This window comes from Halichoerus grypus, chromosome 7, assembly GCF_964656455.1.
Source record: "Halichoerus grypus chromosome 7, mHalGry1.hap1.1, whole genome shotgun sequence".
Classification (NCBI taxonomy): Eukaryota; Metazoa; Chordata; class Mammalia; order Carnivora; family Phocidae; genus Halichoerus; species Halichoerus grypus.
Window position 1 is genome coordinate 129,602,648 of NC_135718.1, and position 22,860 is coordinate 129,625,507.

The window sequence follows — 22,860 nt, forward strand, 5'->3', positions numbered from 1 at the left end:
CCTGAGATCAAGACCTGAACGGAAATCAAGAGTCGGACGTTTGATGACTGAGACACCCGGGGACCCCAATGCCATTTAACTTTCTTAAAGGAGAGAGGATTTAGAAGTGATCTTAGATGGATTCATTTAAGAACTTCCAAGCATGAAGTCATACAGAGAAGTCCCAAGTGTTAAGTAGTATGCCAATTTTTAAGGGAATACACATAAATTTGTTAGCTACCAACAACACAGATTTTTTTTTTCTAATAGTAGTCTAAAGTTCAACTTTTCACAAAAAGCAAACAGATTGGTGGCTTCTGGGAGGCTGGCTCCCCCATTAGCAGGGAGTCTGCTTGATATTCTCTCCCTTTGCCCCTAACCCCCTTCGTGCACACTTGTGTGTACACGCCCTCTCTCTAAAATAATCTTTTTTAAAAAATCAGATTGTGTATTGGGTTTTAAGTGATGATGGTTTTCAATTTTAACAGAAGATGGCCCAAATGGGGACCCCTGGATGGATCAGTCAGTTAAGCATCTGCCTTCAGCTCAGGTAATGATCCCAGAACCCTGGGATCAAGTCCCGTATCCGGCCCCTTGCTCAGCAGGGAGCCTCCTCCCTCTGCTTGTACTCTCTCTCTGACAAATAAATAATCTTAAAAAAAAAAAAAAAAAGTCCAAATGTTGCAGTTTGGCCACAGCCGAAGTTTCAAGATAGTTTATGACTCATGTTTTTGTCTCAAGATAAATGATCCCTAAAGCTCTGACCTTAACTTCAAATTCTAATAGGTCCTCTCAGATGACCAAAACAGAGTTTATTTTCACCTCTCCAATCTTTGAAACCACCACAGAGTTAGACTGATAACTAATACTGTTTCAGAAATAAAGCTTAATCTATGTTGATCAAAGTACAGTGTTAATTTTCTAAAATTGTGGCCTCATTTTGCCGGAATATTTCGGCAATTCTTTAAAATTGATTGCTTTTTGTCAGTTTAGCAACAGGAAATGGGTGGTCTCCAGTTGCTGTCTAATATTTAAAACCATTAACATTTACTGAGTATTATGTACCTCTTAACTCACATATCCATTTTGATACAACATGCTATGCTGCACTGGAAGATCACTGCTTTATATCCCCACTGTAGTGTCAGAAAGTATATTCCTATGTGCAATTGGGTTTGATTTATTGACTTTCAAGAGCTCTTTATTTCTTAAATCTGATTTTAGGAAGCTGCTTGATAAATCTTTGCAAGTTCCCACAACCCACACATCTGACTGCATTAATAACTTATTCTCCAAACTGTGCTTCAACTTAATTGAATTTGCAAAATGATGTTAAGGGCATGAGCATAAAGAAAATTCTTGATCTTGACCATTTTCTTAACATTGTACAATAAAATGAGCAAAGAATCAGCAAAAATTAAGGAGTCAGTCACAAGATTTCCTGGGGGCCTAAGAGGGAAGTACTTAGGTTGTATTTAACTGCTAAGGTGTTACAGAGGCTGAATCTATGGTGATGAGCAAGCAGCAGTGGATTCAAACTTGGCATTGCCTCTCCCTGGGTTTTTTGGGTCTTTGACTCCATGTCTGCTTTGTCCTCAGGAGTAAGACAACAGCCTGCAGAGTTAAGAGTAAGAGTAAGCAGAGCCAGTCAGATTCTGAAGAAAGAGAAGAAAAAATATTCAAATAGCCTCTTGTTTATTGAATAAATAAGTGAAATAGGGAATTGGCTGGATCAAGAAGACTGGAAACAAGGGAGGAGAAATTTCAAGGGAAGAGCGAAGCAAAATGGAAGGAATCCTTACCTGACAGGTGTATATGGTGAAGGAGGTCCCTTCTTTGGGTTGGGAATCTCAAGGAGGGTGGCCGAGCTTAGAAAAACAAGGGAATGTGAAATTAATACATCAGCATAACTGCCACAAAGTATTTTGGACTCCCACCCCTTGAAGAGACTCAAAATAGAACCTAAATTCTAACCATCACTTAACATTACTGTCACCAGGGAGAGGAGTATGATGCAAACCCCTGCCCAAGAAAGAGGAAGTACTTTTAAGAGAAAGGTATCAGGAATGAAGTAGGTGCAAGTATAAGTAGATGATGCTATGGAGGGAATGAGAAGTCCGTTTGAGACTGGTCAGGAAAGGCTTCCTTGAGGTGTCAGAGCTGGAGTTTTGTGTAGCTTGCCTGGCAAAGGAGATGGTGTGAGCTGCTAACAAGGCCAACACAGCAGGGAAGGTTTGTTGATGTGACCCCTGACCATCCCATTGGTACTTTCTCAGGCTCTGCTTTGTCTTATTCTTGCTCTCAATTTGCTGTCAACCATTCTTGGCTTAAGTGTAAACTGATCTTTTAATCAAAGATTTTAAATGCAAATCTGAGTCACTGCTTTGAAAAGTCTTCCAACCTTTCCCTCTTCCTCCACAATTATACTCAGGTCCCTTAGCATGGCATGCAAGGCCCTGTCCTCCCAGCCTCCTGCCTCAAAACTACAAGCTGTCCACTTCCCTTGAACACTAATCTCTCTCCAGCCCTTTGCCTTTGTTAACGCTGTCTTTCTCCCTAGAAGTCTCCTCTTTTGGCTAACTCCTACACATCCTATGGCCTCCAGGCTACTCTCCCAACACTCTGTTCTTCCTCTCCCCAAATTGGGGTTTGGTGCCCATCCACTAGGCATACACTATTTGTTTACCCCCACCGTTTTAAAATTGTTTACCTGTCCATCCTCCTCAGCAGAATAGAAACTTGAGACAGATTCTTACTGACCTATATATTCTCAGTACCTAGTATCGTAACAAAATACCACAGACTGGATGGTTTAAACAACAGAAATTTATTTTCTCTCAGTTCTGGAGGCTAGAAGTCCAAGATAAGGTGTTCGAAAATTTTTTTCTGAGGCTTCTCTCTGGTTTGCAGGTGCCATCTTCTCACTGTCCTCATGTGGTCTTTCCTCTACGTGTACATGTCTGTTTTAATGGCTCTCTAAAGACCCCAGTCATCTTGGATTAGGGCCCACCCATATGACTTCATTTAACCTTAATTACCTCTTTAAGGGCCTATCTCCAACTACAGTCACATTCTGAGATGCTGGGGGGTTAGAGCTTCAACATAGGCATTTCAGGGAGCACACTTCAGCCCATAACAAAAGGCATTCAATAAACATTTGCTGAATGAATGAAAAAGCTCTTGGCCCATATACCCGTGTCAGGGGCTATATACCCATCTTTGCTAGACTGCCCCTGTCTTTGCAACCCCATTCTTTGGAATGCTTATCAATAACAGCCGTTCAGCAGGGGCGCCTGGGTGGCTCAGTTGGTTAAGCCACTGCCTTCGGCTCAGGTCATGATCCTGGAGTCCCGGAATCGAGTCCCGCATCGGGCTCCCTGCTCAGCGGGGAGTCTGCTTCTCCCCCTGACCCTCCCCCTTCTCATGCTCTCTCTCTCTCTATCTCATTCTCTCTCTCAAATAAATAAACAAAATCTTAAAAAAAAAAAAAAAAATAACAGCCGTTCAGCAAGCTGTGAGATGGAAGGAACTTCAAGCTAAGAGGAAGGATGTTCTTCAGTATTTCGGAGGCCCGGAACTGACTCTTTTCTTAGGGTATATCTCTTTGGTATTTGTTGTTGTTTTTTAAAGATTTTATTTTTAAGTAATCTCTACACCCAGCTGGGGCTCAAACTCACAACCCCAAGATCAAGAGTTGCACGCTCCACCGAATGAGCCGGCCAGGCGCCACTCGGTATATCTCTTTGGACCAGTGATTCTTTTTTTTTTTTTTTAAAGATTTTATTTGACAGAGACACAGCGAGAGAGGGAACACAAGCAGGGGGAGGGGCAGAGGGAGAAGCAGGCTTCCCAGGGAGCAGGGAGCCCGATGCGGGGCTCGATCCCAGGACCCTGGGATCATGACCTGAGCCGAAGGCAGACGCTTAACGACTGAGCCACCCAGGCGCCCCTGGACCAGTAATTCTTAATTAAGGCTATTTTACAGACACCTCTGGGAGTGTCATGAAAATCTCAAATTTTGCAAGAATGTTATGATTAGTTGTAATTTAAAAAGGAAAACTAGTTTCATAGTACCTTCCACTACCTAATGAATTTATGGAACTGGTGATACAGTTGACCCTTGAACAACACCGGTTTGAACTACACAGATCCACTCATATATGGATTTTTTTAAAAGAGTTGACAGCAAAAGCCACAAGGCATTTATCTACAAATGCCCAACGCGGTCTCCAAGGGACCCAACAGAAGGCAACTGATGGAGGCATCAGGGCTGCCACCCTCTGAATTCCCTCGGGAGGCCTCTGAGGCCCTCAGCAGCCCCTGGAAGCCCCAGGACCGGGCAGGGCAGTAGGTCACCCTGTGTGCCTACGGGGTGATCAAGTTGAGTGCCAAAGGCTGGCGGGCAGGAGGGTGGGCTGAGGCAAAAGCCCGAAGGGGAGGGATGGCACTGCATAGGGAGCCCTGATCCCTGAGTTCTCTGTGCACTGGTCTCCCAGAGGCCAGTGAACTCACGTGTGGCTGCAGCTGCCCATGGCCACAGGCCTGTGGTATACCTCCAGGCCACTGGGGCAGATGTACTGCGCATCCAGGCCCTTGTCACAGCCCACAGGCCCACCTGGGGGCTGCCCCTGCTAAACCAAGGCCTCCAGGCTACAGAACAGCACTATATTGGGGCCAGGCCTGCCACCACCCTGTCCCCTCCCAGCCTGGCTAGCCTATACTCAGGGTTTTTTCAATGAATATATGTACAGTACACTGTAAATTTTATTTTCTCTTATGATTTTTTTTAAGATTTTATTTATTTATTCGAGAGTGAGAAAGAACATGAGCAGCGGGGAGGGGCAGAGGGAGAAGCAGACTCCCCACTGAGCAGGGAGCGGGATGCGGAACTCGAGCTCAGGACCCTGGGATCATGACCTGAGCCGAAGGCAGATGATTAATCGACTGAACCACCCAGACGCCCACTGCCTTGTTATTTTTATTTATTTATTTATTTATTTATTTATTTTTAAAGATTTTATTTATTTATTTGTCAGAGAGAGACAGCGAGAGAGGGAACACAAGCAGGGGGAGTGGGAGAGGGAGAAGCAGGCTTCCCGCCAAGCAGGGGGCCCGATGCGGGGCTCGATCCCAGGACCCTGGGATCATGACCTGAGCGGAAGGCAGACGCTTAACGACTGAGCCACCCAGGCGCCCCGCCTTGTTATTTTAAACAATGCTGCAATGATTACATTATATCACACATGTAAGTTTACCTGTAGGATTAAATATCTAATAGTGCAGTTTAATAATTTCTATTTCCACCACTCTTTGATCTTTGTCTATGGCTTCTCAGTGTAGTTTAACATGCATGCCTCATAATGAGTGAAGTTGGGCATCTTTTCATATGTTGGAAGACCATCTATATTTCCTTTACTATAATCTGATTGTTCACCCACCTCCATTGCCAATTTTTATTTTGGATCTTTGTGTCAGTTTGTGGCTGCAAATTCTTTAATCTTTAACAGAGGTGGGCTCTATTTTTCCAGCATTTGAATCTGGCCTGAGGTGTGAACTGTATACTAGTTCCAAGCCTGGCCTTTAAAAGGTACTGTTGGCTTCAGCTTTGGTTTTTTGGAGGCCTGGGCCACCATTTAGAAAAGCATCCTAGGGGTGCCTGGGTAGCTCAGTTGGTTAAGCGCCAGGCCTTGATTTCGACTCAGGTCATGATCTCAGGGTCATGAGATTGTGCGCCCCCCCCCCACCACCTCATTGGCTCCACACTGGGTGGATTCTCTCTCTTAAGATTCTCTCTCTCCCTCTGCTCCCCACCCCAACAGGCATGCGCTCACACTCTCTCTTTAAAAAAAAAGAAAGCAAGCATCCTACTCTGCAAGAGACCAGGTGTGAGGCCCTGAGGCTGCACAGACATGGAGACGGACCCAAGTGAGACCAGCTTTCCACACACACACACACACCCCAAACCCTTAAATATGCCTTCTGGAGCAAAAAAAAATGCCCAACTGAGAGCTGCCCAAATTCTTGACTCACAAAATCATGAATTATAACAAAATAGTTGTTGTTGTTCTAAGCTACCAAGTTTTGAAATATTTCTTTCACAGCAATAGAGACGAGAAAAGCATTTTTTTAAAGCTCTTTATATACTAGTAAAATTAGCCATTTGTGTTTGATGTGGTACAAACATACTTCTCCCTGATCTTTAACTCTGCTTACTGTGGTGGTGGTTTAGTCACCCAAAACTTTATGTGATTTTTACATAATTGAATTTATCACTTTTTCTTCTAAAAACCAGCGAGAGCATACAACTGAGGAAAAGACAATTGTTAAGAAGAAAGAGGCAATGTCTATGATTAAACTCGATAAACTAGCAAGAAGAAACTAAAAACTAAAGAAAACTGAAAAATTCCCAAAGACTCAAAGGGAACTTTGAACAAATAGACATCAGGTAGTTTAAAAAAACTGATTCTAAGTTTTTCTCAAGTTTAATGTAATCACAGTAAAAATACCAAAAGGATTCTTTTAATTAGATAAGTTAATTCTAAAGTTTGTAAGAAAAATAAATAAGAACAGCTAAGAAAGTTCTATCGACTTCTAGTCCTACCAAATAAGGAAATATCATACAGGACTTATAAGAGTGACACTGGTTCATAAATAGACACAAAGATCAATTGGGCAAAATATAAACTATACATATATACATACACTTGTATATTATAAATGTGGCATTTTATTTTTTAAAAAAATTTTTTAAGATTTCATTTATTTATTTGACAGAGAGAGACACAGTGAGAGAGGGAACACAAGCAGGGGAAGTGGGAGAGAGAGAAGCAGGCTTCCCATGGAGCAGGGAGCCAGATGTGGGGCTCGATCCCAGGACCCCGGGATCACGACCTGAGCCAAAGGCAGACGCTTAATGGACTGAGCCACCCAGGCGCCCTATAAATGTGCCATTTTAAATTAAATGGGGAACAATAGTTTTTTCTGTAAATGGTAATGGTAAAACTGGGTAGCCGTCTAGATATTATAAAGTTGTATCAGTTCTAGGATATACTGGGATAACATTTTAGATGGAAAAAGATTTAAATGTAAAAAAGCAAAATCACTTAAAAGAAAAAATAAGGGCGCCTGGGTGGCTCAGCCTGTTAAGCATCCCACTCTTGATTTTGGCTCAGGTCATGATCTCAGGGTCTTGAGATAGACCCCTGCATCAGGCTCTGCGCTCAGCAGGGAGTCGGCTTGAGATTCTCTCTCTCCCTCTTTCTCTCTTTCTAAAATAAATAAATAAATCTTTAAAAATAAAGGAAAAAACAAATCTCATGAGTTTTATAATCAGATGACTGGTTATAGGGATCAATCCCCAAAAGTTCAGGAATCATGACTTCAGAGATAGGAAATTGCAAGTGTAGCTAAGCATCTCTGCATCTGAAATGAGACAGGTATGATAGTTTCTTCCATCCATGCCATCTTTGAATTCAACTGATCCCCTGTTTACTTTGTGGACAACATAACCCTCTATTGGGATTGGGGGGGGACTTTTTTTTTTTTTAAAACAATTATCCCATGCAGTTTCTAGCTCTTTATATTTCAAAACTCACTTTCATATCCTTTGATCTCAACATTTTTATGAGGTCAGTATTAATATCATCCTCAACAGAAGACCTCAGTTAAGCAAGTTATGATTCTGCCACTTGCCCCTGTCCCCTTGGAGGAATCCCTTCAACTCCGATCTTCAGTTTCTCCATCTGTAAAATGGGTATTCTGGTCAAATGCCATTTCTGCCAGGCCTCAAGCCACTGACAAAACCTAACAGATTCCAGCTCCTCCCTTCCAGCTGTGTTACCCTGGAAACGATGTGTTCCAACACGGAGGCCTTGCTGAGTCCACGCACATGCTACTCCTTCACTGAAATCTCCAACCTCGCGACCAAAGACCCTGTCATCTCCATCTTGGTGACAACGAAGCCGAGACACGGCAAGGCTGAGGAACTTACCCCTTGGTCAAACACTCCGTAAGCGAGTTGCATTTGGGCCCAGCCATCAGATTTCAGGGCTTTCCCGCTAGCCAGGCCCTGTCGCCACCTTACAGTAACGCCCCACAAAGGAGACGGGAGTGGAATCGGCTACACAGCGAACCACAGCGCCTGGCTTTTGAATTCGGATTGTCTGTGGCTGTGAGTGCCAGGTGGGGCCCCCCCGAACTGGGGCTCCTCGCCGCCATACCCTCTAGACGGCGATGCGTCCCATCATGCCTAAATTCCAGGGAAACAGGCCTTAGGAAAAGCACTAGACCAACCCATCTCAGAGAGAGAGGCACACACTGTGACCAGTTAAAGCCAACACAGAAAATGGAGCCGTGATGGCGCCGGAGTCCGCGCCGCTTCCCGCGGCGGCCACACAAGCGAAGCCCCTCGGCGCCTCCTCCCGTCTCCCTCCAGGTGGCGCTATAGGACCGACTCACGTTCTAAAGTGCACAGCCTCCTTCTGGCTTCCCGCAAGGGATATAGAGCACAGAGAAAAGCAACACCCATGCTAGAGAGGCATTTCCCAGGAGCCGCCCCAGGTCGCCTCGCGGGCGCCATACACTTCCGCTTCCGGTTCTTTATTCCGGAAGTTGCTCTCTGAGGTAGCGTGCGGTCTTTGTCGGCTTCCACCATGGCGTACCGTGGCCAGGGCCAAAAAGTGCAGAAGGTGATGGTTCAGCCCATCGTATCCTACGCAGGATGTCAGGACTAGGAGGTTCGGACCAGAAAACGGGGGGCGAAGGAGCAGACCGAGAGCAGGCCTGAGGGAGCGGAGTGCGGACCCACATCCCATGAGCCCCCGGGGCGACCGTGGCCGGGAGAAAGCGCGGGTAGTTGAAGACCCGGTGGGAGGTGGGCTTGGGCCGACCCCTGCGGTGGGAAGTGCAGGCGTGGCGCGGATGAGCGAAAGGAAGACAGCTTTAATTAGGAACTGAGTGAAAGTGGGAGTCGTCGGTCTCGGGGAGGAGGAAGATGTCGGCACCAAGAAGTTCCAGGAGAGTAAGAGTGGGCGGGGATTCCTTCAGAACCGTTCGGGAACCCCTAGCCAGTGCCTAGCTGGACACTGTTCATTGCATGGGCACCACACCTCGTGTTCAGAAAACAAGGGCGAGATGGGGGTAGGATCGACCAGTGTCTGGGAGCATCGGCTACTCTGTGCGTGTATTTTTTCCTTAACCATTGGTACAGAACCTCATCTTCAGATACTTGCAAAATGTACGTAAGTTACCTGTTCTTCGTTGTTTTTTAATTCCTTTTTAAGTAAAACGTGAATTTATTTGGCTATTTGTGTCATCCTGTCTGATCAGCGTGTTCTAGAGTTAAAAATAGGTACAACTGGGGAGCTTGGCCCGCTCAGTCGGTAGAGCAAGTGACTCTTGATCTTGGAGTCATGAGTTCGAGCCCCACGTTGCGTGGCGAGATAACTTTAAAAAATTAATAGTAAGTGAAACTAGAGGTTGGAGGGGTATTTGAGGGGAAGGGGCTCAGGGAAAGCTCTAATGTCATGAAATGTCAACCCCAAGCATTGAAAGAATTGTGTCATCATTACTTTGAAAGACCAAAATCACTAATTTCAAAATAATTACTGGCAGACATGACTGGTATTTGGGTACTTTTGTTGGTAGTAATTATGGCTAGAACATTGGAACCTCTCTCCTTTCTTTCCCCTGGGATGAAACATTGGAAGAAGAATCCTGTCTACTTTAAACCACGTAGTAAGGTGGGAGGGGACGACTTAAATATAGAAAAGATGCCAAAAAAGGAAGAGGGGAGGGATAGGTTCAGAGGCTGTTGTGACAGCCTGCTTTCCTTTGGGGGGATTTTTAGCAACTCAAATTGTGAGGTGGTAGGGCAAAGTATTTAAATTAGTTTGGAAAGAAAATGTAGTTTCTGTTACTCTGACAAATTTTAGTATGTGATAACATAGTTGGAAACAGGTTAATTTCAAGCTATTGTAGTTTTTTTTTTTTTAAGTAATCTCTACACCCAGCATGGGGCTCCAACCCACAACCCCAAGATCAAGAGTCACACGCCTCACCAACTGAGCCAGCCAGTTGCCCCAAGCCATTGTAATTTTTAATCACCAGATTTGAGGGTCCTTCCCCTGGTTGTTAAATGTGAGGGAAGCCAGGAACCTTAGAGAAAGCTGTTTTGAAGCTGGATTTTGCTATAGCAGATAAGAAAGAAGCCCTTGATCATTGGAAATTACTGCTTTGTGCTACAGTGTCAATTTGCAGTCTAAATGCATTGAGATGAGAAGCAGTAAGAAATATGATTGAGTCCCAAGATCACAGGAAAATTATTAACTTAGTCCCAATATAGCATTTATTGAGAATGTTTCTTGGCAAATAATTAGTCTTGGTTATCAATTCTTGGATATGATTCAAGTAGTTAAAATTCTTGGCTTTTACTTTTTAGGGTTTTCTTTAGGAGCCATATTTCTTTATTGTTTGACCAGAGTGATTGGGTTTTGTTTACTTGTTTTTTTAACATAACAATTTTTTTTTTTCAGAGATCTCGAATTCAGGTGTGGCTTTATGAGCAAGTGAACATGCGAATAGAGGGCTGTATCATTGTGAGTACCCAGGATGTTTTATCTCATAGCAGTTTGTTCACAGAAAACAATTACACAAAAATGCCCAGCCAGAGCAGTGTACAAAAAGTCAAAGACCCAACCCAAGCAAAGTTCTTCAGGGCCACTATCCTTGTCTCGTTGTTCTATTTGATGGCGGTTGGGTCATTCATAAAAGAGGGAAAATTAATTTTTTAAAATTATTTAAATAACAGTGTTAGTATTTGAAGGAGGGGACAAAAGAAATAAAATTAGAGTGGGGTGAAAATTAATGGTGTGTTAGTTCTATATTAGGTGATACCTGAATAGAGCTGGGTGGGGTTAGTTAAATAAGATTTTCAGGATAGCAGAATACCCTAAATAATGTGCGTGTGTGTGGGGGGGGGGGGTATTTTAGAGAGAGGGAGGTGGGGAGGGGCAGAGGGAGAGGTAGAGAAATTCAAGCTGAGTGCAGAGCCAGACTAGGGGCCTGATCCCAGGACCGTGAGATCATGACCTGAGCTGAAACCAAGAGTCAGATGCCCAACTAACTGCGCCTCCCAGGCATCCCATCTCTAAATAATGTTTTAAGATTTTGTTTACTTATTTGAGAGCAAGAGAACGTGAATGCCCAAGTGGGCAGAGGAGCAGAGGGAGAGGAAGAAGCAGACTCCCCACTGAGCAGGGAGCCTGACATAGGGCTTGATCCCAGGACACCGAGATCATGACCTGAGCCACCCAAGCGCCCCTAAGTAATCTTTTAAAGAAACATAAAATATGGCTGAAAAGTATTATGTTAGGACATTAGCACACTTTGATATTACCTTTAGATATTGTAGATTGCATCAATAATCTCCCCTTCCCTGTTTATGGGTAGAAAAATAAACGTTATGGGTAGTGGCAAGAGTGTTTTGTAAGGAACGTGGGAAGACTGGTGGCAGTGGAAGTTAATTCATATATGTACACACATAACTATATTGGACAAGTTATAAAAGAAAGAGACCATGGCTCTTAGGCATAGCTAATCAAATCTTAAGTCCAAAAGGCTCCAGAGGTAATTTGTAGTACATTCTGGCTTTCTTGTTATTTAAAAAGGGAGGGAGGTGGTGTTTTAGCTTAAAAATCAGTGGAGAGGTGAGTTTCTGAAATTAGTTGGCATTTCTGTATCTAGGTTGGTGTATTCATCTGGAGTGGTTGGGTATGATTTTACTTGAAAATGACAGTTGGCTTATTTTTCTAGGGTTTTGATGAGTACATGAACCTCGTATTAGATGATGCCGAAGAGATTCATTCTAAAACAAAGTCAAGAAAACAACTGGGTAAGAATATAGATGGCCTTTGGGAATTGTGGAAATTTTTACTCACTTGCAGAATTGAATGAGTTGCAACTCAGTTCATGTTTAAATTTAGTTTGCACTTGAGAATTTACTATGTGAGGGAGTAGTTCACTCTTGAAATTATCCTCTGCCACTTACAGCTAACCCCACTCCCATTTCTGCTTTTGTGTTTCCACTCAGACAGCTCTCACCAAGGTCACCAAAGACAAATGATGTTAAATCTAATGGTCAATATTAGTCCTCATCAAACTCTGAACAGCATTTGGCACTGTTGGCCACTCCCACCTTAAAACACTTTGTTCCCTTGGCTCTGTGGTACTATACTCAGATTGTCACTTTTCATTTCTGTTTATTCCTTTTCAGACTTTTGTATATTCGTTCTTTGAGACCCAGCCATTAAATGTTTTGAGTTGCTCAAGGCTTAGTTGTAGGTCCTCTTGTCATTCGGTGTTATTTACTAAGGCACTCAAGACTCTACCTTCAATTACCATCTATATATTGACCTCAGATTTACCTCTGTAGCCCTAGACCTCTCTGAGCCTATTCAACATTTCTGCCTGAATGTCTCAAAGACTCCTTAAAGTTAGCATGTCAGAAATCAAACTTACTTCCCACCCCTTACACTCTTTTGGAGCTATTTTAGTGTTTCCTGCCTTACTGAATGGCACCAACCTCCATTCAGTTTACTGGTTGATTTCTTTGTAACTACCTCATCTCCCTCCAGTTTGCTCTGCAGGCTGCAGTTATCTTTTAAAAGCACCAGTCTGACCTCGTCGTCCTTCTACTTGAAATCCTTCAGTGACTTCCTGTTGCTAGGAGGACAAGAAAATCTTTAATGCATTCTGCAAGGTTCTTCATGATCTGGCCTTTTGTCCCTCTGCTTGTTTTGTAGCACTCAGGTTCATTTTCTGAGTTTCATCCACATCGTGTTCTTTCAGTTCTTTGAATCTGCACATTTACCCCACTGTAAATCTTTGTATATGCTGTTTCCTATGTCTTTAGGACTCAAATGTCAAATATCAGGGTTTGGTTTGGTTTTACTGGGGTAGGGATGGGGGAGGCAGGGTGTGCTGTGTTCTCCCAAATTTATAGTAAAACACTCATTAGTGGGGTTATTTTATTAATGTCTCTCTCACTGGGCCAGATGCTCCTAAGTCCTTTCTTTTTTTGCTCTCTAATAAGCCCACTGCCTAATTCAGTGCCTGCCATGTAGTAGAAACTCAAAAATATTTAAATAATGAATGCAGTTTCTTAACCCAGTTAACAAAGGGTCTTTAGGATTCATGACTTCAACAAGACAAACTGAGTCCTTTCTTTTAAAATCCTCTTCATTTGAAGTTTATTTAGATACTTTGTTTTTAATTGTTTAATGCCCCAGTTCACAGGTCACTAGTACTTTTATCTGTGGTAGGCTTCAGGTGCCTCTTTTTTCCAAACCCTGAGGATTCTCTTGATCCTAAAGTAGATATGTGGAAAGTAGAATCTGAGAAGTGGTATGGTGTTTTGCTATGCTGCTTTCTGCTTAGGCTATTTTTGTGAAAGCTTGGATTTTCACATTTAAACTTGTCTTGCCAAGAAGGGCAAACTAGCCTTATTGACATCCTATTACTTATATATTATTTGCAGTGTTGAATTCCCATGGTAGTATTTATCCTATAGAATAGATTAATATTATCTGTTGCAGAAGTCTCGGGAAGTGAAACCATTTAATCTATTGGGGTTGATGAGCATTTCTCAAACTAACTTTATATTTAATATAAATATTAAAAAATATTTATGGACATTCTCAGGAAAAAAGTATTCTCTGCTCAAGTAAGATTACGAAATGTTGGGTAAAGCTCAAACAGGTTTATTAATTGCAGGATGGAGTCTTTAATATACTGAGAATTCTAAGAATGGTGCTGCAGTATGCTGCATTTTTTTAAACTTGATACATAATCTGTTCCCCAACTTCTACAAACTCAGAGCAGTGTGGGATATGTTGGGGTAGATCTATTCATTTGACTTAGTCTATAGAAACTCTTTTTCATAAAATAACATTTCTCTACCTTCATTAGGTTATTGCTGGAAAAGTTCATAGGCTCTAATATGCACAGCCTTTCAATATATGGATATTTGAAAATTTTCACATACCTGCTCAAGAGAGAAAGCATTTTCAAAATTGCTTAAATATGATCCAAAATTCTGAGGCTAAATGGTGGTTACACACTTGTCTGAATGGCTATTAATAGCTTTTTTTTTCTTTTTTTAATTTTGTGTTGCAGGTCGGATCATGCTAAAAGGAGATAATATTACCCTGCTCCAGAGTGTCTCCAACTAGAAATGATCTGTGAAGTGAGAAATTCTTAAGGCGGCCATGTAGTTTGTTTTTTTAGATGTCCTTTGTTGTGAGTGTAGTTCTAAAACATTTGTTCGTATTATTTTGATTACCTTTATGTTATTACCGGAGGACAATAAATGCTGTGGGATTGCTTTTATTTAAAAATTTACATTGTTTCTTTCTGTCCAGTGGTAGAGACCGTTCACTCAGTGGCAGCTAAGTTTTCTGGAGGGTGGCAGTTGCCCTGGGCATTTGTTTTTTTCCAGAACCTGATGTATAGATTCTTCATGGCAAAGAGTAGGAATTCTACCTGACAGGTGAGCTCCTGATACTGGGTGGTAGAGAAGAGGAGGTTACTGCACTAATACGTGCCTTCAGCAGCAGTTCTCATTCTGGCTGCTGGGACACAAGACCTGACCACAGTAGGCTGGACGTGCTATATCAGCTTCTGTTTCTGCTTAGCACTCTCACAGTAACTCTCTGAGGTCTCTGATTTCTTGTACCACTAAGATCACACTGTGAGAAGTGTTTGGGTATAAGCAAAGAATAAAGTGCCCTAAAAGTACATGTAAAATGAGTTCTGTTAACAGTTACCAGAATGGAGACTTGGTGAGATTGGTAATCTGAAAAAGACCACAAGCAGTGCTGCTAAATTGTTAGCAGAATAATAGTATGTTAGTTGGAGCAATACCTGCAACACCTGCCTCTTATTCTTAATCTAAAGATGTTGGTGCCTCCCCCAGTAATTGCTTACGTCCTAATTGAATTATGTGAACAGATCTTCCCCAGTTCCTTAGGGTGGTTCTAGTTTGGGGCGCCTGGCTAGCTCAGTCAGTAGAATGTGCGACTCTTGATCTTGGGGTCATGAGTTTGAGCCCCATATTGGGTGTAGGGATTACTTACCTAAACTTTAAAAAAAGATCTCAGGGCAGTTCTAGTTAGAATTCTGATAAGTGATCATTGAGCATCTGCTGTTACACAGGTTCCAAGTCTAATAAATGCAGTGAAACAGACTGGCAAACAAATTGCTTCAGTTCCATGTGCTTAAGTGCTATTTAAATTAGAACTTGAAAGATGAATAAGGCCTGCCTTAAATTTTGGTAGTGGGCATTATTAAGGGTGGGTGAAGAGGGAACAAGAAGTCTAGTTCCTGCTTTTCCAAGTGCCTGTGAGGGAGGTGGAGAACTTTCATTTAAACTAAGTAAAAGAAACCCTTCATGAGATAGAGGGGACTTGTAGGTAAGTGTAAAAATTCATCCAGCTCAGAAGTTGGCATTCTAGCTGTTCCTCTCCTATTTGAACCTGTGCCTTTCTGGTCACATTTTGGAAATAAAGGGCTACTTTAGCTCTTTTAACGTAGTTGAGTTTGAAATGCATTTGAACCTGCTACAGCATGCAAAGAAAACCTTGAGCAGCAGAGGGAGTTGCAGCCCTGGACTGCTTTAGCCTTTCTAGTAAAAGCTTTTTCAGAGCAAAGACCTCCCTGCAGCTTTCTTGGCACCAAAATAGCTGGGAAGAAGGATAAAAGCTGGAGCAGTATAATCCCTAAGAAAACCTGCTGGCTGCTTTTCCATTTCCCTGTGTGGCCTTTTTGACCTGGCTGCCCTGTGTAAGCAAAGCTGTGCCTGCTGTGGCTTATTCTCAATGGATCAAGACATGGAAGGTTCTATTTTTGACAGAGCAAACGATGATAGAAATAAGGTACAGTGAACTCTTACAATTGAGCTCTGTATTTAGAAATCTCTGCTTGCTTTCCTCCCTTACTGGAGCCTGTGGTGTTTGCTTTTTAAGTTGTACTTTTCCACAATCTGTAGATCTTTTTTCCAACCAGAATTTGTATTATGGGAGGCGTTGCTCTCTGCTTCATTAAGGTTATTAAAAAATGCTGCTGGGAAGCTGCTCTTGTTGGCAGCCCTTGGTATGTGAGCAATTATTTTTCTGGAATGGCTGTTGGTTTCTGAGGGGGTCTTGCTAACCACCCACTAACTCTCTTGTAACATTCTTGAAGTGGGGGTGGGAAGAGAATAAGGCTCTGAAAAAGTTCAGTGCTGGTGCAGGCCTGGTGTTTTAGTAGTAGTAGGTAGGGAAGAAAGGTAAGAATAGTTCGAAAACCCTAGGATTTTGTATTTGCAGGCACCAGCTGTTGTCATTGTATCACATTTGTTAGTTTCAGGATTAGAGAGTGGATCTTCATCTAATTTGGATTTAGGCATTATTGGCTAATAAGTGTCATGGGCAGTTCCTGGGCTAAAGCCTAATAGGCAGCATCTCCTCTTAACTGGATGACACCAGGAGCTTTTCCTTAATTATTCCTTTTAGAACTAATAGTAATAACCTACTTATGGTGTGTTTTTGTGAGGAGATATGGTTGGTAACTTTTCTTAAAGTGGCATTAGAACTTAAGTTTAGGGGCGCCTGGGTGGCTCAGTCGTTAAGCGTCTGCCTTCGGCTCAGGTCATGATCCCAGGGTCCTGGGATCGAGCCCCGCATCGGGCTCCCTGCTCTGCGGGAAGCCTGCTTCTCCCTCTCCCACTCTCCCTGCTTGTGTTCCCTCTCTCACTGTGTCTCTCTCTCTCAAATAAATAAAAAAATCTAAAAAAAAAAAAACTTAAGTCTGTTGTACCTAGAGTTTAAATTTTATCCACTAAACTTTTTTTTTTTTAAGATTTTATTTATTTATTTGACAGAGAGAGACACAGCGAGAGAGGGAACACAAGCAGAGGGAGTGGGAAAGGGAGAAGCAGGCTTCCGTGGAGCAGGGAGCCCGATGCGGGGCTCGATCCCAGGACCCTGGGATCATGACCTGAGCTGAAGGCAGACGCTTAACAACTGAGCCACCCAGGCTCTGTCCCCTATCCACTAAACTTTTTTAAAAATTGAATTTAAAAATCCTAGCTTAGTGTATGCTTTTTTTTTTTAAGATTTATTTGAGAGAGAAAACACAAGTGGGGAGAGAGGGGAGGGAGAGAGAGAATCTCAAGCAGACTCCCACTGAGCTTGGAGCCTGACCCATGAGATCATGACCTGAGCCAAAATCTTGAGTCAGATGCTTAACTGACTGAGCCACCCAGGCGCCCCACTTAGTGCATGTTTATAATTAAAATGCCAATAGTACAGAAAGATATAAAGTAAAAAAACAGAAGTCGTTCTTTTCCCTATCAGTATTCTCTATATATAACTATCTATTAGGAGTTAGGCCGTTAATCTTCTAAGCTCTTTACAGGTATATATAATTTGGTTTGTTTCTCAATATGATATTTTTATTCAAAATTTTTTTAATTTCAGTTTTTGGTAAAATTGTACAGCTCAGTAATGTTAAGTACGTTCACATTGTTTTGCAAACAGTCTGTAGCACTTTTTTATCTTGCAAAATTGAAAGTACCCATTCAACAACTTCCCAACCCTTCCCAGCCCCTGGCAAACATTCTATTTTGTTTCTATGAGTTTGATCTAGATACCTCATATAAATGGAACCATAAAATATTTGTCTTTTTGTGATGGACTTTTTTCACTTAGCATGATGTTCTCATGGTTCATCCATGTTGTAGACTGTCATAATTTCCTTCCTCTGTTTTTAAGGCTGAATAATATTTTATTGTCTGTTTATAAAACACATTTTGTTTATGCATTGAACTGTCAGTAGATATTTGGGTTACCTTCACCTTTTGGCTGTCATGAGTAATGCACTTTAAGACCCTGTTTTCAATTGAGTGTATACCCACATATTTTTTGTTTTGTTTTAAAGAGGTGGGGGATGGGTAGAGAGAGGAAGAGAGAGAATCTTAAGCAGGCTCCAGGCCCAATGCAGAGCCTGACATGGCACTCGATCTCACAACCCTGAGATCATGGCCTGAGCAGAAATCAAGTCGGACGCTTAACTGGAGCCACCCAGGTGCCTGACCCCAAAAAGGTTTTTTTGAGGAACTGTCTTACCGTTTCTATGAACAAAGGTATACAAATATCTCTTCGAGACCCTACTTTCAATTTTTTTGAGAGCATATACCCGAAGTCTTTTTGAGGAACCATCGTAGGGTTTTCCACAGTAGCTACACCATTTTACATTCTCATCAATAGTGCACAAGGGTTCCAGTTTCTCTACATCCTTGGTAAAACTTATATTCTACTTTTTTTTTTTTTGAGATTATTTATTATATTTGACAGAGGATAGCAAGAGCAGGAACACAAGCAGGGGGAGTGGGAGAGGGAGAAGCAGGCTTCCCGCCAAGCAGGGAGCCCGACATAGGGCTCAATCCCAAGGCCCTGGGATCACGACCGGAGCCAAAGGCAGACGCTCAACGACTGAGCCACCCAGGCGCCCCTATTTTCTACTTTTGATAGCAACTATCCCAATGGTTTTGAGGTGATGTCCCATTGTGGTTTTGATTTGCATTTCCATAATGGTTAGTGGTGGTAAGTGTCTCTTGATATGTTTATTGATCATTTATCTCTTTGAAGAAATGTCTGTTGTAAGTCCTTTGCCCATTTTGGAACAGGTTACTTTTTTGCTGTTGAGCTGAAGGAGTTCTTTACACAGTCTGGATATTAACCCCTTATCAGATAAACAATTCGTAAATATCTTCTCCCATTCTATAGATTTTTTCGCTCTGTTGATTATGTCTTGATGGACATCCGTTTTTAATTTTGATGTAACCTAGCTTATCTATTTTTACTTTCGTTGCCTGTGCTTTGGTGTCATAGGTAAGTTTTACTTATGTAAGCATACTCCCTGAAGCTTGACTCTTATCAAAAAACTTGGACATACTTCCGTGTTAAACAGCTGTGATGTATTCCATTGTATGGGCCTCTCAATTTAAGTAATCATCTGTTGTATTAGTGGATATTTTAGGCTGTTTCCAGTTTTTTGCTGTTAAAAAGAATTTTGTACTGAACATCTTCATACCTGTTTTTGTCCACTTACATATGTCTGTGAGTTGAATTCTTAGAAGTCAAATTGCAAGATCAAAAGATATGCACATTAAAAATAATTCTATAGGAAAAAAAATAATTCTGTAGGTACTTCTAAATTGCCTTCCGTAGTATATATCAGAAAATTGTTTTCTTCATGCCAGCCAACTATCAAGCAGCAGTTGGAATGAAACTCACAGGCTTGTTGTGAGACTGCTACGAAGTTATAACTGCCAGCATCCTAAGGATGTCAGAGTAGAAAAATGGAAAAAATTTGGTCTTTGATAATTTTTGAGCCACTGAATTAATCACCTCTGGAACTTGCCTACTACCAAACTTGTTATGTGAGAGAATAAATTTCATGGTTGGTTTTCTGTTCATTAAAACTAAAGCATTGTAAATGAGAAGAATGTCAGAACAGGGCTGTTTTTGGAAGGGGATCAGTTGTTCCAGTGAAGAATTATTAAATGCCATAGTTGAGAAAATTGGCAACTGAAGTAATGATCTTGGACTATATAGGGGAATACAAATGAAATGATGTGACTAATTTTATTCCATAAAACAGTAATCTTTACCTCCCTAGTTATGAAAATAATTCCTGAGAAAGATGATCTTGGATCATCATTCCTTGTCCATAGAAACTGCGGTCTCTGGAGTATTAACAGATTAGCCTCATCCCCAGGGCCATCCTGAGTTAAGAGATGTTTTGCTGGGCTAGGAAATTGCAGAGGAGACTTGGGGGAAATAAACAAATGAGTGCCTCTTCCTGGTGGACTATGTTGCTAAACCAGAGAGAAGGTAGATGGTGTGAAGAGAGTGGGGAAGGGAGTATTTGTCCAACTAAGCAGCCTTCTTTAGATCCTACTTGATAAGATACTCAGTTTGGAAGGTGTTTCTTATATTTCAACAGTGTCTGCTTTTATTGAATGTTACATGCTAAACAGTAAAGAATATAAAATTTAGTCCTTGTCTTTGGAGATTTGGGGAGGCAGTGAAGTATAGAAGGAAAGATCTTGGGAGTCCACATACCTGGGTTTAAATCCCAACTTTAGAATTAACCAAACCTCTCGACCTCAGTTTCATAGTGTTGTTGGAATGATTTAATGAGATAATACATACAAAGTGCTGTTTCAGGCCTTAGGAATGCATAAGAAGTATTATTTGTCTAGTTCCAAATGAGGATAATTTATAGTTTAAAAGATTTGTTTAGGAATATGTTGGAGGGGCGCCTGGGTGGCTCAGTTGGTTAAGCGTCTGCCTTCGGCTCATGTCATGATCCTGGAGTCCTGGAATCGAGCCCCGCATCAGGCTCCCTGCTCAGCAGGGCGTCTGCTTGTCTGTCTGTCTCTGCCCCTCCCCGCTGCTCACTACTCGTGATGTCTCTCTCATGCTCTCTTACTTGCACTCTCTCTCTCAAATAAAATCTTTTTTTAATAAAAGGAATATATGTGGAGAAGAGGTAAACTTGTTCGACATTAAGCAAAACATTACAATTTGGGAAATCTGTTTTGCTTGGGCTTTTTTAGTCAAGCTTATTGAGGTATAATTTACAGATACTAAAATTCACACTTTACACCTGTGTACTTTGCTGACATCTGACAAATGTATAGACTCATATAGCCACTAACACAGTCAAACAATATTTCCATGATCCAAAATTTTGCCTCAAGCTCCTTCATAGTTAGTCCATTTCACTCACCCTAGCTCCTGGCAACCACTGATCTGATTTCTGACCCTAGAGTTTGGCCTTTTTCAGAATGTCCTGTAAATGGAATCTTACAGTATGTAGTTACTTGTGTCTGACTTTTTTCATATATTATGCTTTTGGGGCACCTGGGTGGTCAGTTGGTTAAGCATCCAGCTTTTGATTTTGGCTAAGGTAATGATGTTGGTGGTGAGATGGAGCCCTGTGTTGGACCTAGAGTCTACCTAAGATTCTCTTTCTCCCTTTGCCCTGCCCCCTGCCCTTCCCCCTGCTGTCTCTCTCTCTCTAAAAAAAAAAAAAGCTTTTGAGGTTCATGTTCCTTGTATCAGTATTTTGTTTGTTTTTATTGCTGAGTAGTATTCTTTTTTTCTTAAGATTTTATTTATTTGACAGAGAGAAACACAAGTAGGGGGGAGTGTGAGAGGGAGAAGCAGGCTTCCCCCGGAGCAGGGAACCGGATGCGGGGCTCGATCCCAGGACCCTGGGATCATGACCTGAGCTGAAGGCAGACGCTTAACAACTGAGCCACCCAGGCGCCCCGCTGAGTAGTAGTATATTGTATGGATATACCACAGTTTGTTTATCTGTAAACTAGTTAATGGACTTTCGGGTTATTTCCGGTTTTTGTCACTTATGCACTAACTGCTATAAAGTTCATGTGCAGGCCCATTTTAAAAATTGGGATTGTCAGGGTGCCTGGGTGGCTCAGTCGGTTGAGCGTCTGCCTCTGGCTCAGGTCCTGGGATTAAGCCCTACATCACGCTCTCTGCTCAGCAGGGAATCTGCCACTCCCTTTCACTCTCTCTCTCTCTCTGTGCTCTCCCTCTCTTTCTCTCTCTCGAATAAATAAAATCTTTTTTAAAAAATTGGGTTGTCATATTTCTTTGTTGTTGTTGTTGGGAGAGTTCTTTATGTGTTTTGCATTTTTAAAAAATCCTTATCAGATAGGGGTTTTGTGAATATTTTCTTCCAGCCTGTGGCTTGTCTTTTCACTTCTCTGCAGTGTTTTTAAATAACACAAATTCCTCATTTTTTTTTCAAGTTATTTATTTAAATTAGGGGGAGAGAGAGTGAGCACATTTGAGCGGCGCAGGGGCAGAAGGTGGGGGAGAGGGACAAGCAGACTCAGTGCTGAGCCCAGAGCCCCAGGGGCTAGATCTCACGACCCTGAGAACATGACCTGAACTGAAATCAAGAGTTGGATGCCTGACCAGCTGCATCACCCAGACACCCCTCAAGTTTTCATTTTATCACATTTTTCTTTTATGGTTCATGCTTTTTGTGTCCTAAGAATTCTTGGCCAAACCAAAGATCACAAAGATTTTTTCTGATGCCTTCTAGAATTCTTAGTTTCAATTAGCAATAATCGCGCCTCAGATAAACCTCATTGGCTACGATACTGCCACTGTGTAAAGCTCTTCTAGAATTCTTAGATTTTTACATTCAGAGTTAATTTTATGTATGATGTGAGATACAGATTTTGAGGGGGGGTTTTGTTTTTGCTGAGGGATGACCAATATTCCCAGATCATTTGATCACTTGACCATCTGTGTGGGTCACTTTTTCTGGAATCTTACTTTGTTCCATTGCTGTATAGGTCTATCTTTTTACCAGTACCACATTGTCTTCATTACTGTAGCTTTATACTAAGCTTTGAAATCAGCTGTATTTTTCCTTTTCAAACTAGTTTATATATTCTAGGGCCTTTGTTTTTTCATATAGATTGTATTTATTTTCATATAGATTTTAGAATCAGCTTGTCAACTTCTACCAAAAAAGACTGCTGGGATTTTGGTTGAGCTTGCTTGGCTCTGTAGTTTATTGTAGGAAGAACTGACATTTTTGTCTTCAATGATGAACATGAGATACCTGTTTTAGTTTTCCTTTTATTTCATCAGTGTTTTCAATTCTTAGCATATAATTTGTAACATGTTTTGTTAGATTTATCCCTTTCTGACTAATGTTTTTTGAGCTATTGTAAATGGTGCTGTCTTTTTCTAATTTGATTTCCAGTTGTTTACATCTAATATACAGAAATACAGT

General features: G+C 41.7%; 1 protein-coding gene, 1 long non-coding RNA gene and 1 other non-coding gene across 3 annotated transcripts; 1 reads left to right on the forward strand and 2 right to left on the reverse strand.

The window, feature by feature from the left end:
• Positions 1-1,153: 1,153 nt before the first annotated feature.
• On the reverse strand, positions 1,154-8,409 carry LOC144382615 (uncharacterized). The gene is made up of 3 exons (XR_013449928.1): positions 7,970-8,409; positions 1,782-1,847; positions 1,154-1,593 (listed from the first exon to the last, which is right to left on the reverse strand). It is a non-coding gene; the product is annotated as an uncharacterized LOC144382615 (long non-coding RNA).
• A 148-nt stretch (positions 8,410-8,557) lies between these two features.
• SNRPE (small nuclear ribonucleoprotein polypeptide E) lies at positions 8,558-14,372 on the forward strand. The gene is made up of 5 exons (XM_036079549.2): positions 8,558-8,684; positions 9,188-9,214; positions 10,512-10,574; positions 11,791-11,869; positions 14,152-14,372. The coding sequence occupies exons 1-5, from the start codon at positions 8,631-8,633 to the stop codon at positions 14,205-14,207; spliced, it is 279 nt and encodes a 92-aa protein (XP_035935442.1). The 5' UTR covers positions 8,558-8,630; the 3' UTR covers positions 14,208-14,372.
• Positions 14,373-22,092: 7,720 nt separating this feature from the next.
• Positions 22,093-22,234, reverse strand: LOC118527681 (U4 spliceosomal RNA). The gene has a single exon (XR_004913226.1). It is a non-coding gene; the product is annotated as a U4 spliceosomal RNA (small nuclear RNA).
• Between the last annotated feature and the right edge of the window lie 626 nt (positions 22,235-22,860).

Coding starts and splice junctions, on each gene's coding strand:
- SNRPE (XM_036079549.2), top strand. CDS start 8,631: ATGGCGTACCGTGGCCAGGGCCAAAAAGTGCAGAAGGTGATGGTTCAG. Junction 8,685..9,187: donor AGGTGATGGTTCAGCCCATC/GTATCCTACGCA, acceptor CCATTGGTACAG/AACCTCATCTTCAGATACTT. Junction 11,870..14,151: donor AAAGTCAAGAAAACAACTGG/GTAAGAATATAG, acceptor TTTGTGTTGCAG/GTCGGATCATGCTAAAAGGA.